We start from the raw sequence: 15,827 nt of genomic DNA, 5'->3' as shown, positions 1-15,827 counted from the left end.
CCTCCGTCCAGCCTGGCCTGGAACACCTCCAGGGTTGGAGCATTCACAACTTCCTTGGGCAACCTATTCCAGTGCCTCACCACCCTCACTGTGAAGAACTTCTTCCTTATATCTAACCTAAACTTCCCTTGTTTAAGTTTGAACCCATTACCCCTTGTCCTACCACTAGAGTCCCTAATGAAGAGTCCCTCCCCAGCATCCTTGTAGGCCCCCTTCAGATACTGGAAGGCTGCTGTGAGGTCTCCACGCAGCTTCTCTTTTCCAGGCTGAACAGCCCCGACTTTCTCAGCCTGTCTTCATACGGGAGGTGCTCCAGTCCTCTTATCATCCTCGTGGCCTCCTCTGGACTTGCTCCAACAGCTCCATGTCCTTTTTCTGTTGAGGACACCAGAACTGTGCACAATACTGCAAGTGAGGTCTCACAAGAGCAGAGTAGAGGGGCAGGATCACCTCCTTTGACCTGCTGGTCACGCTTCTTTTGATGCAGACCAGGAGAGGGTTGGTTTCTGGGCTGCAAGCACTGCCTGCTCATGTCGAGTTTCTCATCAATCACCACCCCCAAGTCCTTCTTTTCAGGGCTGCTTTGAATCTTTTCTCTGCCCAGCCTGTAGCTGTGCCTGGGGTTGTGCTGACCCAGGTGCAGGACCTTGCACTTGTCTTGGTTAAACTTCATGAGGTTGGCATCAGCCCACCTCACAAGCATGTCAAGGTCCCTCTGGATGGCATCCCTTCCCTCCAGCATATCAACCGAGCCACACAGCTTGGTGTCGTCTTGGCTCGCTTTCTGTAACTGTGGGATATTTTATTTTCCTTGGATTGTTTGTGTGTTTTTGCAATGCATGGCAAAGGGCAGCTTAGGTCCTGGTTGCAGTTGGGTCACGGTATGGAGATTAAATGCACATCCAGGGTTTTTGTGGTTCTGATTAGCATGACTCAAACTGACTGTTCCTTAGCTTCTCACTTCTGTTGCCAAATCTGAGACATTCTTGTAACTCCTTTCACAGCCATGTAAAATACTGTAGATAAACCACACCAGAAGTTGATTTTAAGAAAGCAGATGAATGGTGTACATGGAGTACCTTGAAGGTGACTAGGAAGGCTGTGATTATTAGTTCTTGAATCTCATTTTGGGGCCATAAGCTCAAGATGAGATCTGGTAATCTTTTGAAATCTTCCACCTAAGTTTTTCAGAGCATGATTGTCCACATCTCTAGTTCAAACTGACAGTGTCTCAGCTTTGTTCATCATCTCCTACACAGTAAAGGTTTTGTATTTATAGCCCGCTGAAGAACATAAGGTTAATGCCTTTCATAATAGTCGAAAATCTACTATTATGATCCATTTTTGGTTTTATTACTTGTCCTGAACATTTCAAAATATGTTATTTTCGATTCCTTGTATAGGAAGTCATTGAAAAAAATATGAAAAGACCCAACCACTGAGATCCAAGACACTATTTAAAGAGCAATTGTACTATAGGAAGAAAAGGGGACACATACGTGAAGTATGAGGGGGAGGAGGATGTGAAAACTGAAGACTTGAACCTGTGGAGTTCCAAATACCACTGGCTTAAGCTCTGTCTGAAGTACTCTGTACTAGTGCTTCTTATAAATACTCAAAGGACACAAGGCAGTTGCTCAGCACAAGGACCTGTGTACTTGGTGATGTCCGGAGCACATACACATTATATTGTCTTTATAAACATAAATAATTATTTTGTAAATAGTTGCACAAATCAGAGTACAAACCATATTTAATACTCATTTTTTTAGGAGTAACAATTTGAGATTTATTTAGTATAAGCTATGCAGAAAAAAAATGTGTGCTGATAAGGTTGAATATACTGGTTACTGCATGGAAACGAAAGGGTCCCGTGTATGGGCCCTAGTAATAGTCATTAACTTTATTTGAAGACTTTTCTGGAGACAGTTTAACCTATGCTGTTTACTCTTCATTTCCTCTCCTCCCACTCATGTCACCTTCCAAGAAATGTCTTCCCCAAAATCCCCCTGAACCCCAACTGCTAATTATTTGAGATTTGCCTTGTATTGAATTATGTTGAACTTTCTGATGATGCTCTGGCCTTCCAACAGTGATCAAAGAAAAGCTGAAAGACAGAGTGAGAACAGCTAATAAATCTACTGTATCTCTACATTAAGGTTAGCCCTCTTCAGTGAAGTTGGCAGTCCAAATTGGATTAAATTAGCTGTGCTTGTCCCATGTAGAACAAGTGCTGTGAGAGGACTTTGAGTGTATTCTCCTCCTTCTTCCTTCCCCTCCATCCCCCCCCGCCTCTAAGAATTAAAACCCCAGCTCTATCAGACACATTCTAATTCTCTAGAGCAGAGTGAGACAGTTGCAAAAATATGTTTAAAATGAAAGTGACAAGTGAAGGAGCAGCTTGCATAGAAATGACATCAATTCTTTGTAATCCTGTATGTATTGTGCTGCATATTTAGATACCCTACTTAGAGGTGTTCTAGGCAGCATGGATTTAAAGCGTGCTCCATTTGGTTTTAAAGGAAGCAGTGCCAAGTTCAGTGAGGTACTAAAAGTAATTGTGCATCTTCTGACATTTTACAGTTAACATGATTGTATTTTGAAGCAACTATTAGATATTTTACTTAACTCATTTGCTTCACTTGGCATTTGCTAAACATATACAAAACCTGAAATTTTGGTTTCTTTCTGGTCTGCAAAGGGACTAGAGTTAGGAAACAGAAGGAAGTCAACATTGCTTCTCTCCTCAGAGACCACTGTGTGCACAAGTAAACTGAGAAGTCTTACACTCTGAAAAGGCAGGGCAGCACACACCCGTGTGGACAGGCTGTCTAAACATGTGGTTCAGATTGTTCAAATGAAACATGGACACGGTCACCCGTGAGACCTTTGTGGGATTGCTACTCTTGTGACTACAAGCAGATTATGTTGCTTTAAGGCTCAGTATCTTTATTTCCATTGAACATTTCCTGTCAATCTCTAGCGTTACCTTTGTTATGTAAGTGAGAATATGTGTGTGTTAATCATCGTTGATTTGCTTTGCAAATTTCTGGCTTGTGAGTCACTTGCTGACTTTTTTGTAATTGATATCTGAAATTGAGGGGAGTTGTCAGGATGCCTTCCTGGCAGGAACAACCTAGACACAGCTGTGTCAGCATTTCATGCATTCATGATGTTTTGAGTATTCCTCTAGCATCAGTCAGATTTTGATACATCTTGGAATGCTCTTTTATGATTATTCACCAACACTGGTATTATTTATTTGTTGCATAATTAACAAAAATGGTGATGATTGCTATGTAGAAGTGAGTAACTTAAGAGTATTTTTGAGTCAAAAATTTGCACTTGAAAAGGTTGTGGTAAATTCTTTTCAAGGTTTCTCAGTTGCAAATTATGCAGTGTTAAGATCTCTAATGTGTTTGAGTAATTTCCATAAGTTTATAAGATTGTTTCCATTTACAGTGCATCCTTCTGCATAGGTGTTAATGTCTCTATTAGTGAGAGAAGGCTACTGAGCTACATCTTTTGATATTTCCACTTAAAAGAAGTTGCATTTCTGTGCAGTGTTGTAGTCCAAGCTAAGCGTTTGCAACCCAGTAAAAGGGAACAGTAGGACTTTAAGCTCCCTTTGCATATTTATGATTCTGTTCATCAGAAGCTGTGTACTGTTATCACTGAAGCTATTCCCTGGATTATGTGTGGGTTGTTGTAGGCCCTGGTTATCACCTATAATCTAATAGAAGCATATAGCCCCAGTGTTTGCCCTAGTGTTCTTTGAAAGCAGTCCTCTAACTGTCTTATGTCATGTGCTGGAGTACTCTTCCATGGCACAATCTGCTCAGAAGTAACTTACAAGGACTCTCTTTACTTCAGTTCTGTTATTTTACTTTGCCAAAAAGAAGTCAAAGAATACAAAATTCTTTTTTTTCATCTTGGGGTGTTGGGTGGGAGAAGACTCTCGGATCACTCCAAACTTTGCTTTCAAGGGGTGGAAAATAGTGTGGAGTATTGGACTGATGCACTTGGGAGACTTCAGGCTTGCAGAATGTCAATGTATTTTGGCATATTAAATACTCTTGGCTCTACCAGAGTCACTTGTCATTGGTAATCGCTTGGCCATTCTTCATATTTTACCTAATAAATATGCACGGTAGAAAACATTTCACTGAAAGTGTCTTGTTACTTTAACAGATTATTTGTTTTGCTTTGTCAGAAAACTCTACAAGCGTTATGCATTCCTCCGCTGTGATGATGAGAAAGAACAATTCTTATATCATCTCCTGTCATTCAATGCTGTTGATTACTTTTGTTTTACCAATGTTTTCACAACTATCTGTAAGTATTTGCTTTCCCTGGAACTCTGATTTCCAGATCTGGCAAAGTCCTTATCCAAAATTCTAAACGGCTCTGAGCAACATGCCTTAATGTGTTTGTTTGGCTTTCTTCCTGGTATGCATCTGAGTATGCTGTAACACTGTTTTGTGATCTTCTCTGGTGGGCAGAGTGTCTCTCTTTGTGTCACTAAAGGCTTTTGCTTATAATCTTGTAAAATGAACAGCTTTAGTCCTTTTAGCTGAGGGAGAGTTCTCAACAACAAATTTCGTGGTGGGCTTGTTTGCATGATGCTATGGATTGCTCACGATCAAGGTAAGAATATTAACACATACTAGGAATTGAAACAAAAAATCTTTCCCCTTTCATGCTCAGCCTGCTCTGAGTTTCATGTAACAGTGAAACGCCCGTTGAGGTCTGCATTAGACACACTGAAGTACTTCTTTTCCTTTCTTTTCTTTTCTTTCTCTTTCTAAAAAAACGTGCCCTACAGAAACTTTTAACCAGTTTTTGCTGATGCTTAAGCCTGTTACAGAGTCCTCATGCATTTGTGTAGCTGCTGCCACAGGACCTCACTAATGGGGAGGAATAAGGAAAGACTTTAGCAAGGCTTATAAAACTGGGGGTGGGGGAGTGTGAAAGGACCCACTTTAGGAGCTACCTTTGATGCTATGTTATGATCCATATTTATATGTATGAAAGACAAAGCAAGCAGACATCTAAAATGCATGTAAAATGGTTCTAAGCAAAATACGTTTTGGTGGTCTTGCGGGCAAGTTCTGGACAATGCTAAAATCTGGTCTGCTGGATGAAGTTAAATTGTCACTTTAAGACTATCAGCACGGAAAATAAAAAGGGAAACATATTAATTCATTCTTAAATGCTGTGAGCACCAAGCTTTTAAGAAAATGCAACCACTAAATGCTTTCTTGAGGGCACTGACAGCTGAGGAGGCATTGAGAAGAAGTGCATTAAATGCCTTAGCTGAAAAGCCCTAACTGTAATCCATTTATGCACTATAAAAGAAGGGCAGGTTGCCAAGAAACACAATGACCATTCAGATAATTGGATTTTGTTATAAAAGTTTGGTTAATAGGGGGCTGTGTGTGAGATGCTAGGCGATTGAAGAGTAGATGCCTCCTGAGTCAGAGAAAGGGCTGTAACTTGGGTGATACTATGTTGAATTAGTCACTGGTAAACCAAGGGACCAGGAAGTGTTTGAGCATGTCTGGTGCCAGTTAGAGGGGAAAAAGTTGTTTGTTCTATTTAAAATCAGGAAGTCTTACAGATAGCATAATTAAGAGCAATATGGTACAGAGAAGCTTTCAGCATTATAAACTATTTGCACTGAATTTTTTCAGCCACAACAGTGAATGCTGGTGCAAGATAGCCCTGCAAATAAAAGCTTTGGCTAATAATTGAATGGGGATTGGTGTTAGCTGTGTAGTGTGTGTACATGCACAAACAAAAGCAGGCAGTTAGGAGTTGAGTATTGAGTTGCAAGCTGAGCTGCAGTGTAGTCCTTAGATACATGAATATTCTGTCTTTACTTTCTTGTCTCTAAGCTGGGGACAAGTAACTGTCTTCGTGACATGTTTTGAGGCTGGTAAATGAAAAATTACTTTACTCACATGAAGGCTTTATGCCATCCATATTTCTTTTTCTACTTGACATGTTTTGCTGTCAGCTCTGCTTCTTAATGACCGCTATTTGTACACTTCCTGATTGTCAATCAATGCTTAGTGTGCAAGTGTTAGCATGATTAAATAGCAACTCTGATGTTTTAACATTTCATGGTACTGCAGCATTATTTTGACTTACTTTCCTGCCCCCCACCCTTCATTAAAGAGGTTACATAACTTTCCTTCATTTTTCAAGGGTAATTTCTTCTTGTGTTTGCAGTGATACCATACCATATATTGATTGTTCCTAGCAAGAAACTTGGTGGCTCAATGTTTACAGCCAATCCTTGGATCTGTATCTCGGGAGAACTGGGTGAAACAGGAGTCCTGCAAATTCCCAGGAATATATTAGAAATGACTTTTGAGGTTTGTATTGCTTGAAACAAAAACATGCTTTGGATGTTTTGTTTGTTCAGTTTTAAATTCCCTCTTTGCTGTGCCATCTTGCCATACATTTCATATCATTAGTCTATGTGGTTAGTCACAAATATTTCCTGTGCCTGTACCTAGCAAATTTAATTTATATTTAATAACTTGCAGAACAAAATGACTGACAAATCCTTAGTGAAAATGTAAAGACTGTTTATATTACAGCTTTGTGCTGTTATGGTGGGAGGTATCATATCCTCTTCTGTTGGAAACTAAGTTATTTTGTACTGATTTTTGTGTGTGTGCATGCATTGGGTAAAATTTAATTGAAAGATCTAGTTTAACTCTGTTGTTTCTGCTGATCAGAATAGTATTTAACAAAGAAAAGAAACCAAAACCAAATAAGGCAACCTATACTGAAAAAGTCCAGAGTCAATCATGCAGTCAGAAAAGGGTAACCACATTTCTGATTCCCTATCTGAGCATGTTCTGTAATAGTTTACATCTCCAACGTGCTGCTCTTTTTCAGTTTGCACTGACAAATTCTTTGTTTAATTTGCAGTGCCAGAACCTGGGAAAACTGACCACAGTGCAAATAGGACATGATAATTCAGGGCTGTATGCCAAGTGGCTAGTGGAATATGTTATGGTCAGAAATGAAATAACAGGGCATACTTACAAGTAAGTATCATCCTGACATTTCATGTTGGGTAAGTAGAATTTCTGCGGGGAGCTGGCACAGTAGCGCTTGTTTGATGAGAAAGGTTTTATCTCCTGGGACTCTGTGTCTACAGTTGCCACTACTTGAAGGCATAGAAATATCATTTGGCTTCTGGCATTAAACAAGTTGTGATTCTTACAAAATTAAACAGAGTTTTCAGTTTGCAGATGCTCATGTCTAGCCTTGAAACATTGGTGGAGAAGCTGAGTCGACTGTTGCACATCTTAAAAATAATCTCCCTTGAACCCAAGGAAGAAATAGCAAGTTAGAGCTTGCTGCTTATCAAATATGGGTGGTATTTTATATTAAGGCTGAGCACTCTAGGTGTTACAGAGAATCCTTTGGACACATTCTGGAACACAGGGGCTTACAAGTGTTGGAAACCTGTGTTTGCGTAGTGAAAGTAAAGGAATGAGATTTACAGTAAGAATGAAATTAGGTACAGCATAGTTTGATGCTCTGCCCTTTGTCAGAGAAACTGTCAGGCTCATGTTGATGACAGACTGGTGGGAAAGTCTATTCAGTTTCCCATGCCGGTTTGTTTGTAATTAAATTAAAAGGCAAGATTCTGTTTTGGATGCTTTTCAGTATTCTGATTAAACTGACATCCACATTGATATAGAAAGTGATGAGAAGCAAGTGAGCATGTGTGCTTGCTGTGTCTGATTTAATATCCCCGTTCCAGTAGATGTATAGGTGTTTTGGCATTTCAGTGTATGCTTAGGGTTTTTTTGTTTTGTGGCTGGCCTGCTCTGTGATCGATGAAAGCATAGGAGAATTTCACCACCCACTTACAGTGTGTAGTGTGTCTTCTCCTTCTACCTCTTTTTTCTCTGCAACCCGCAAATTATATACTATGTATAGGACAAGACAAAATCTGCCAAATTTGCAAATAATTTAGTGCAACATTTATCAGAAACTCAAAACTGAAAAACTGGTTTATTTTTGATGCCTCTGCTGGCAAAAGCCAAATCCAAGTCTTTGTTGCTAAGATGAATGGTGTATTTCTAATAACTATACTAGCAGAATTTGGGATTTATGCAACTGCAGTTGAAAGTTTTAGTCATGGGATTGAATCTGGGTTGAAGTACTTGATCCCCATATCTCCTTTATGTTTTTAGGTTTCCCTGTGGAAGATGGCTTGGAAAAGGAATGGATGATGGCAGCTTAGAGAGGATCCTGGTGGGAGAGTTGCTGACTTCCCACACTGAGGTTGATGAGCGGCAGTGCCGAACCCCTCCTTTGCAGCAGTCACCAAGCATGATCAGAAGATTTGTCACTATATCACCAAACAATAAGCCAAGTGAGTGGTGGGGGTTGTCTTGTCTTGTACTGGTCTGCATCACTACCTGAGGAGAGATGCTTGCAAACAGAACTGTAGGTTTCCTTGTATTTTAGAACTGTAGCTTGGAGAGAACCTGTGAAACTCACTTAGCCCAAACCCCTGCTTAAAGTCCAGTTAACTTCCGAAAACCTGTGAAACTCACTTAGCCCAAACCCCTGCTTAAAGTCCAGTTAACTTCCGAATTACAATCCTAAACAAGCTGTTCTATCTAAGCAAGTTCTGAAAGTCTCCGAGGATGGAAGGAAGATATTTCTAGACTCCTGGTTCAGTGCTTAGCAGCCCTAGTGGTGGTTTTTGTATTCTTGTCTTTCATCTGTGGAATGAATGCTATGGAGGAAAGTAGAAATCTGCTGTCCTGTCTCTATCTATCCTTCATGGACAAAACAGCTTGTTAGTGGTGTTTATTAATGAACTTCAGTTTTCTATTGAGATTGTTGTTCTGGGTTGTCTTGTTCCTGATAAATCAGGAACAGGTGGTTACTTTTCTGCCAAGCGTGGTTGGGTTTACTGGGAAGCTGTCACAGGAATTATTTCTAGGACATTCAAATTTTGCGGTCCTAATCAAAGCACAGCTCCTTTTCTTAGCTTTGGACCCTGGTCTGAAAATTCATATAATACGTAAAAACCCTTTCCACCTGTTGTTGTGTTGAAACACCACAGTGTTAACTTTGATGTAAACCCAAACCATCTCAGTTTCTATCTCCACCACAGTAAATAAAAGTAGAAGTAGATTTCTATTATCCATAGTCCAGCACCTTTTCACTAACAGCGTGAGTTATGCTGGTTTATGCTCCTCCTCTTTTTGTTGTTGTTGTTGTATGCCTCACTCCTTGTGAAGAGGTACAATTTCTAAAGCTCTTACAGTGACTGGATATATTTTTGTATTTTGCAGAGTTAAATACTGGTCAGATACAAGAAGCTATTGGTGAAGCTGTGAATGGTATTGTTAAGCATTTCCACAAGCCAGAGAAGGAGGTAAGGAGCAGTTGTTTGTGTAGTGGCTCTCCTGTCTTAACTCTTACTAGTGACTGTAACATTCTATTAATTTAAATATTAACATTCTGGTATTGGAAATAATGTTATTAGTTAATTCTGCTGAGGATTCTACCCATACCACTGTCAACAGTGTGGCCTCCTGTTTAGTTTGTTCTAGACTAACTGAGATTTTACATGTACATTGGGTACTGGGTAGGGTTTTTTGTGCCTGTTTTGCATTATCTTTGCTACTGGAAAAATGAAAACCCACGGGCCACTTTAAAACAAACAAATGAACAAACAAGATGCACACCCAAACACCTACCCCCAACCCTGCCCTGCAAGTGCAACAGAAGTGCTCTCAAAGACTCAGGTGTACTTCTACATTATACATGTAATCATCATAACAGAAGCAGCAGTTATTTCCTGAAACGAACTTGAGCAGCACGCCTCTGTCAAACCATCACAATCCAGCCCTTCTGAGCCAGAGTGGTCAGAGCAGTGCTGGCTCCTGTATGGATAGCTCTTGAAAGTCATTAATTTTATTACAGATAGGTCCTTCCATTCCTTCTGCAACTATCCTCTTGAAGTTCAGTATAGCATGGCAAATTCACATCCAGTTTAATTGTGGTTGATGATCATATTTGCACAATAATCTAAAGTGGTCATGCACTGGGTTTGCAAAATACAATTTACCATCATGTTCTAAGGATTTTTTTTTTCCCCTGAGGTTTAAAAATTGAATTAAATGTTGTTTTTGTTGATAAGCAAAGTCTGAGGCACCTGCTGCAATAGACCTGTGATCTTTATTACTGAAGAAGAAAATAGTTTCTTAATTTTCTGTGCAGTGGTCATTATTATAGGTAAAACCTGCTCAAAATCTGATCTTTATCTTGGCCTCTTCATGGCTTCATTTGATGATGATGATGAGACCCTGAGACTGCTCAGGACTTGTGAGAACTGGGCCATCCTGTCGGGGGCCACTGTTTGACGTGGACTGTAACTTTGGGCATCTGTTTGTTTAAAACCTGGCATGAGACACTTTTCTGTCCCACACTTCCAAACTGAGACAATAAGCTTGTGTTTCGTGTGTGTGCTTGACAGAGAGGCAGTCTGACACTGTTGCTGTGTGGAGAAAGTGGACTTGTTTCAGCTCTTGAGCAAGTGTTTCAACATGGATTTAAATCACCAAGACTCTTCAAAAATGTCTTTATTTGGGACTTTTTAGGTAAGTGGGAAGAGAAGGCATACCAAAGCCTGTTTCTGTCTTTAAAATATATCCATCTGTGCTCTGTATTATTTCCACTGTGTCTCAACTAGTGAAAACAGCATCTAAATGCATCTCTGCAGCTGAATTGCTGTAAGAGCTCTTACCTTCTTGTACTGTTGAGAGAAAGAGCATCCAATCTGCCAAAGTTGATGCTGTACTTAATACAGTAACTAGGCTTTATCTTTCTAGTAGTAATAGCATAAAACAAACTTAGTGAGGAAGAATTATTTAAATAAGTTGGTGAATGGATGTATGGTAACCTTGTTATTGATTGAGCATAGTGTAAGCAACAAATCAACTTTTAAGAGGCTGAGTTGCCTTATAAAGCACAACATGTGCATCTAGTGCTATTGGTACTTACTGGATGTTGTAATAAAGGGTTATAGACATACATTTTTCACACAGTGGTCTAGATCCTTTGACACAGAGCTGAATGAATCAATAAATCAACTGAGTATAAAAATGTCTTTTAGGAAAGGAATTTTTTTAATAGTGTTTCTTTGTTTTGAGTAGGTACTTTGACATCACCCTTCTCCTTATATCATCCTTTTACTGTAGCATCTCAAAACTCAGTAGATAGGAGAACCCCTTTAGCACTGTTCAGAGGGAAGGAAGTGGAATCCCAGTTTTACACATGGGGAACACAGAACTGAATCAAATGGAAAGAAACAGTGGCTGAACATAATCATTCACGAAATTCATGGATGAGCTTTGAATCTAGGCCTTTCAACTCTAACTGTGCCCTCCATGATACAGACATTCATGCGGATTTGCCAATGATCCAATATGAGCTATCAGATATCCTTATGGATTTATAAGCATACTTATGGTGGAAGTGAGGTGTTATTAAATTTAATCATCTGAATTTCAAGGTCATAGTGCCTAATTATTTTATTCCAAGCACAGCAGAATCATATTTCAGTTATTTTAGGTCTGCTATATACACTCATAAAACCTCATTATCTCCCAACATTCTTTTAAGAAAAAGCACAAACATACTATGAGACCCTTGAGCAGAATGAGATGGTTCCAGAAGAGAACTGGCAGACAAGGGCCAGGAATTTCTGTCGCTTTATCACTGCTATCAACAACACCCCTAGAAACATTGGGAAAGATGGCAAATTTCAGATGCTGGTGTGTCTTGGAGCCAGGTATAAAAATGCTTCTTTATTATTGTTGTTGGTTTTATTATTGATACTTTACTAAAATTGAAAGGATGTTGCATATTAGTAAGATAAAGCCACACTACTGCTGGGTTGTGCAGTTGGCTATTACTTACACAGTTCTTTGGTGTAACTATAGAAGAATCAAGTGAACCATGTCCCGACTGTGTTGTTGGGCATGTGAAATGTGGGTAATCTGACATAGAAAACTGAGTATCCCAAAGAGCTGAGCAGCTGAATCAAGACAGGTAATAGGCTGGTGTGAATAGCCTGCCCTCCCTTTCATTTACAGCTGGCAAGGTCAGAAGATAGACACAGAAAACCATCCATCAGTGAGGCCTCTCCTTGTTAATGGCTGGGTGAATTCCCCACCTTCCACCTACTACTCATTGTAGGAGGGAAGCTGGGACCATCTAGAAACCTCTTCATGCAAAGGCAATGGAAGAGGCTAATGACTTTGGGCCTGCCTGGGACTTCCAGGCCTCCTGGGAGGCATCTTTTGATGTGAGGGGTGGAAAGTCCAGAAACGTGTTCGTCACAGATGCTTCCTATTTAAACTAGTTCCACAGACAGTGTTTCCCCTTCCCTGTCTTATAAAAATATGCAGAGAAGATAGTAGGTCTGTTTAGAAAGCAAAGAATAAAAATTACTTCAGCGAAAACAAGAAATTAACTTGGCTTTATTTTTGTTTCCAAATTGCAAATTGCCACTTTGTCAGAGACCACCTTTTGCATCACTGGATCGCCCTGCTTGCAGACTGCCCGATTACAGCACAGATGTATGAAGACATAGCACTGATAAAGGATCATACTCTTGTGAATTCTTTGATTCGAGTGCTGCAGACCTTGCAGGAGTTCAACATTACGCTGGAGGCATCTCTTGTCAAAGGAATCGATATTTGACCTCTTTCCCGTAGGAAAAACTGTCTTGAAAAACAAACAAACAAAAAAGCAACAAGGAGTGAATCTCATTAGTATGCAAAAGTTCTGTCTTGCCAGTACGTTGTATCGTGAACTTGTTCATGGCCCTAAAATGCAACCTTGACTTTTCTTGAAGGAAACTCCAAAAATAGTACAGGCAAATGGATAGAAGCTGTAAACTCAATGTAAAAAAGAGGATTTTGGTATAAATCTATTTTAGAGTTTATTTGCTGATTTGCTTTTTACACACTTTCATGTGAAAGAGATAGAGATGAGTATTGTGCAGCTTATTTTAAAGCTGCAGTATTTCCTTGCCATAGAAAATGTGCAGTGAGCCTTTCAGCATTCTGTGAACTTGCATTCAGATAAGCTGTATGTCATAGACCCCAATGCATACACTCCATTTCTGCTGAGAAGGTCATTCTATAGTTTTTAAACTAATATTTTATATATTAACATTATTACCAATGTTTGATTTTTAACGTATTGGGTCATGTTCTGCTGCAAGGGAACTACAAATCTGATGTGTGCTTTTTTTAATAGCTTCAAAGCACTGATTTGTCAACAGATCATTTTTTTTTTCCTTTATTTTTTTGTCAGTATTATTTTAGTGAAATCCAGGAGACTGAACCGTGAAAGGTGCAGAGATCAAAGTAATATTTTTCATATTGGTACGTAATTGCACAGATGAAATTAAGCGTGTTTTTTAACTGATGTTTTTTATTTATTTAACCTATCATTGTGTTTGTAAGTTTGTCTTTAAAAAACCCAGACAACGTCTATGATACAACTGGCTGTGTTATGTTGCAATTCCGGATTTACAGTGCAGCCCACTTAAATGAAAAACCTGGAATAATTGTTCATATACAGAAATGTTTCCATTTGAACCAGCCTTTTGAAGTTTGGTATATGGTTGCTGCTGGTAATTCTCTTAACTGCTAATAAAGAGGGACATAAGTTCCCTGAATACCAGATGACTAAATAAACATGTTTATTCCCCCATGAAGTAATAATGGTATACCTTACTAACACATATAATGATTTCTTAATTTTTCTGAGAAGACAGTGAGTGGTAAGGTTTTTTGCTTTTTCTTTTCAATGAATATGTCTTGGGTTCTGTTGTCACAGTCTGCTTCATTTGGGATGCTTTCGCTTTTAGCAGAGAAAGCTCTAGTCCACTTCTACAATAAAACACAAACATTCTGAAAGCTTAATTTATTGGAGATCTGGAACTCAGCAAATGCCTAAAGGCATCTCTGTTAATTTGGATCCTCTGATAAAAATCTCTTTGAAATGAATATGTGACTTAAGAACAGGCTGATTTATCAGCATCGCAAATTACTGTACAGAAATTCAAGGCTATGTATTTAAGAGGTCTCCACTGTATAAACTTATCTCAGTATTGTCTCTGTTCAGAGAAGCAGAATCCAAGTTTTTAGCTCATACAATGTTGTAGCACCTTTTCTTTACCTACATCTTAGTCACATCTTGTGATAGTTTTATTTCCATAATTTATAAGTATAGCACATGTATTAAATTTTTGACTATTTTTACTTTTGTCTTATTTATTTCATTATTAAACTGAGAAGTTCCTTTGTCACTACTTATCAGAGCAAGATTCTTTTTTGATTTCACAGTAGCACTAGGAAGATACACAGAGGCAGTGTCCGAGTCACTCCGCGTGCCGGGTGGGTGTGAATTCTTCCACAGTCTGGAGCTTACAGCAGCATTTCACAGAAGTATTTTGTGTGTGCAGGTTTGGGGTTTTGGGGATTTTCCAGCTTTGGAAGTGCAAAAATAAAACAGATGTCCTTTATTCGAAGAATTTCATGTATTCGACTTAATATGTTGGGATAATCTTTATATGCTTGCCCCAAATTGCTTGTTTATGTATTAAAAATTACAGTGCTTCCAACTATATTTGAAACAACTTTACTAGGCCTGTGTATTTCACAGGGAATATGTCTCAGTAAGAAAGGAGGACTGGATTAATTTTGACCTTAACAGATTAGTTGATCCTGTTAAAACCAAATCTACCATAGTATTAAGTATGGATTAATTTTATCTTGCACAAGGCAGTTAACCCTGAATTCCTGAATTAAGGTGTTGGTTTTGTTTTGTTTTTCTTTTTTTCTTTGCACATGTTCACCTAGTGCGGTGTGATACCATTGGTTTAATGACTTGCTTTGGTATGGTTCTTCTTGGCTTCATTATGACAGTTAGCAATACCTGGGATGGACACAGCCTGGGATTTGCTGGTTCCCAAGTGGTGGGTTCTTTGGCTAGCACATGAGGATGAAGCTGTCCATCAGTGACAGCACCCTGTGTGCTAGCTAAATGGAAAAGGATGATGGGGAGGTCATCTTCCTAGCTCCTCAGTTGCTGTATTTTCACAGAAAAGACTGTTTTGTGATAGACCCTTCCTCCTTTTCTCATAGGAGGTCTGTGCTTAATCCTGCTAGGACTCAAAGGGCTTTTAGCTATGGACTTCCAAGTCTGTGAGGATTTTTACCACCGAAGGATCAGTAAAAAGCTCTGAAATGCAGCAGGAAAAATGTTGGTTTTGTTGGATACAGGGGCCACCAGGGAAGAGTGAGATATTAAATATAGCTGCATGGTAGCCTGTGCTAGGGTTCTGGGAGGAGATTTGCTGGCATATCTCAGAACAGTTTTTTAGCCATAATCCCTACCAGTCTTCCGTGTTTACCACAAACTTACCTACTGCTTTCACTGATGTAGCTAGCATCAGTGCCACAGAATAATGGTAGGATCCAGCATTTCATCCTTCCATGGATGACTGTTAAGAACAAATGGTATAGCCAATATGTTTACTCTTTAACTAGAACTTTGTAAAATCCATTTCCCTTTTTAAAACTTACCTTGCATTTTTTGTTCAGAAATGAGCTATAGAATAAAGCAATTGTAACTTTTTTTCCCCCCATTTACTTTTCTAAAAGCAGGGGCAGGTCTGGTAGGTGCAGGTTAATGTGGTTATGCTGTTTTGTTGTTTGGGGTTTTTTTGGTAACAATTAATGGGGAAATATATATAT

At 39.2% G+C, this 15,827-nt stretch overlaps 1 protein-coding gene across 1 annotated transcript in view; it reads left to right on the top strand.

Moving 5' to 3' along the window:
- DENND5A (DENN/MADD domain containing 5A) overlaps positions 1-13,240 on the top strand; it is a gene marked incomplete at its 5' end in the record, with an annotated part of 49,700 nt that extends 36,460 nt beyond the window's left edge. Inside the window, 8 exons of the mRNA XM_010012499.1 lie at positions 4,214-4,335; positions 6,235-6,380; positions 6,946-7,064; positions 8,226-8,407; positions 9,342-9,424; positions 10,529-10,652; positions 11,677-11,845; positions 12,576-13,240. Coding sequence (XP_010010801.1) covers positions 4,214-4,335; positions 6,235-6,380; positions 6,946-7,064; positions 8,226-8,407; positions 9,342-9,424; positions 10,529-10,652; positions 11,677-11,845; positions 12,576-12,759 — 1,129 coding nt within the window. The remainder of the gene's footprint in view (positions 1-4,213; positions 4,336-6,234; positions 6,381-6,945; positions 7,065-8,225; positions 8,408-9,341; positions 9,425-10,528; positions 10,653-11,676; positions 11,846-12,575) is intronic.
- Positions 13,241-15,827: the final 2,587 nt, after the last annotated feature.

This window comes from Nestor notabilis, unplaced genomic scaffold, assembly GCF_000696875.1.
Source record: "Nestor notabilis isolate BGI_N333 unplaced genomic scaffold, ASM69687v1 scaffold4934, whole genome shotgun sequence".
NCBI lineage: Eukaryota > Metazoa > Chordata > Aves > Psittaciformes > Psittacidae > Nestor > Nestor notabilis.
Note: the sequence above shows the minus strand (reverse complement) of the source record. Positions and strands in the feature narration are given on the sequence as shown.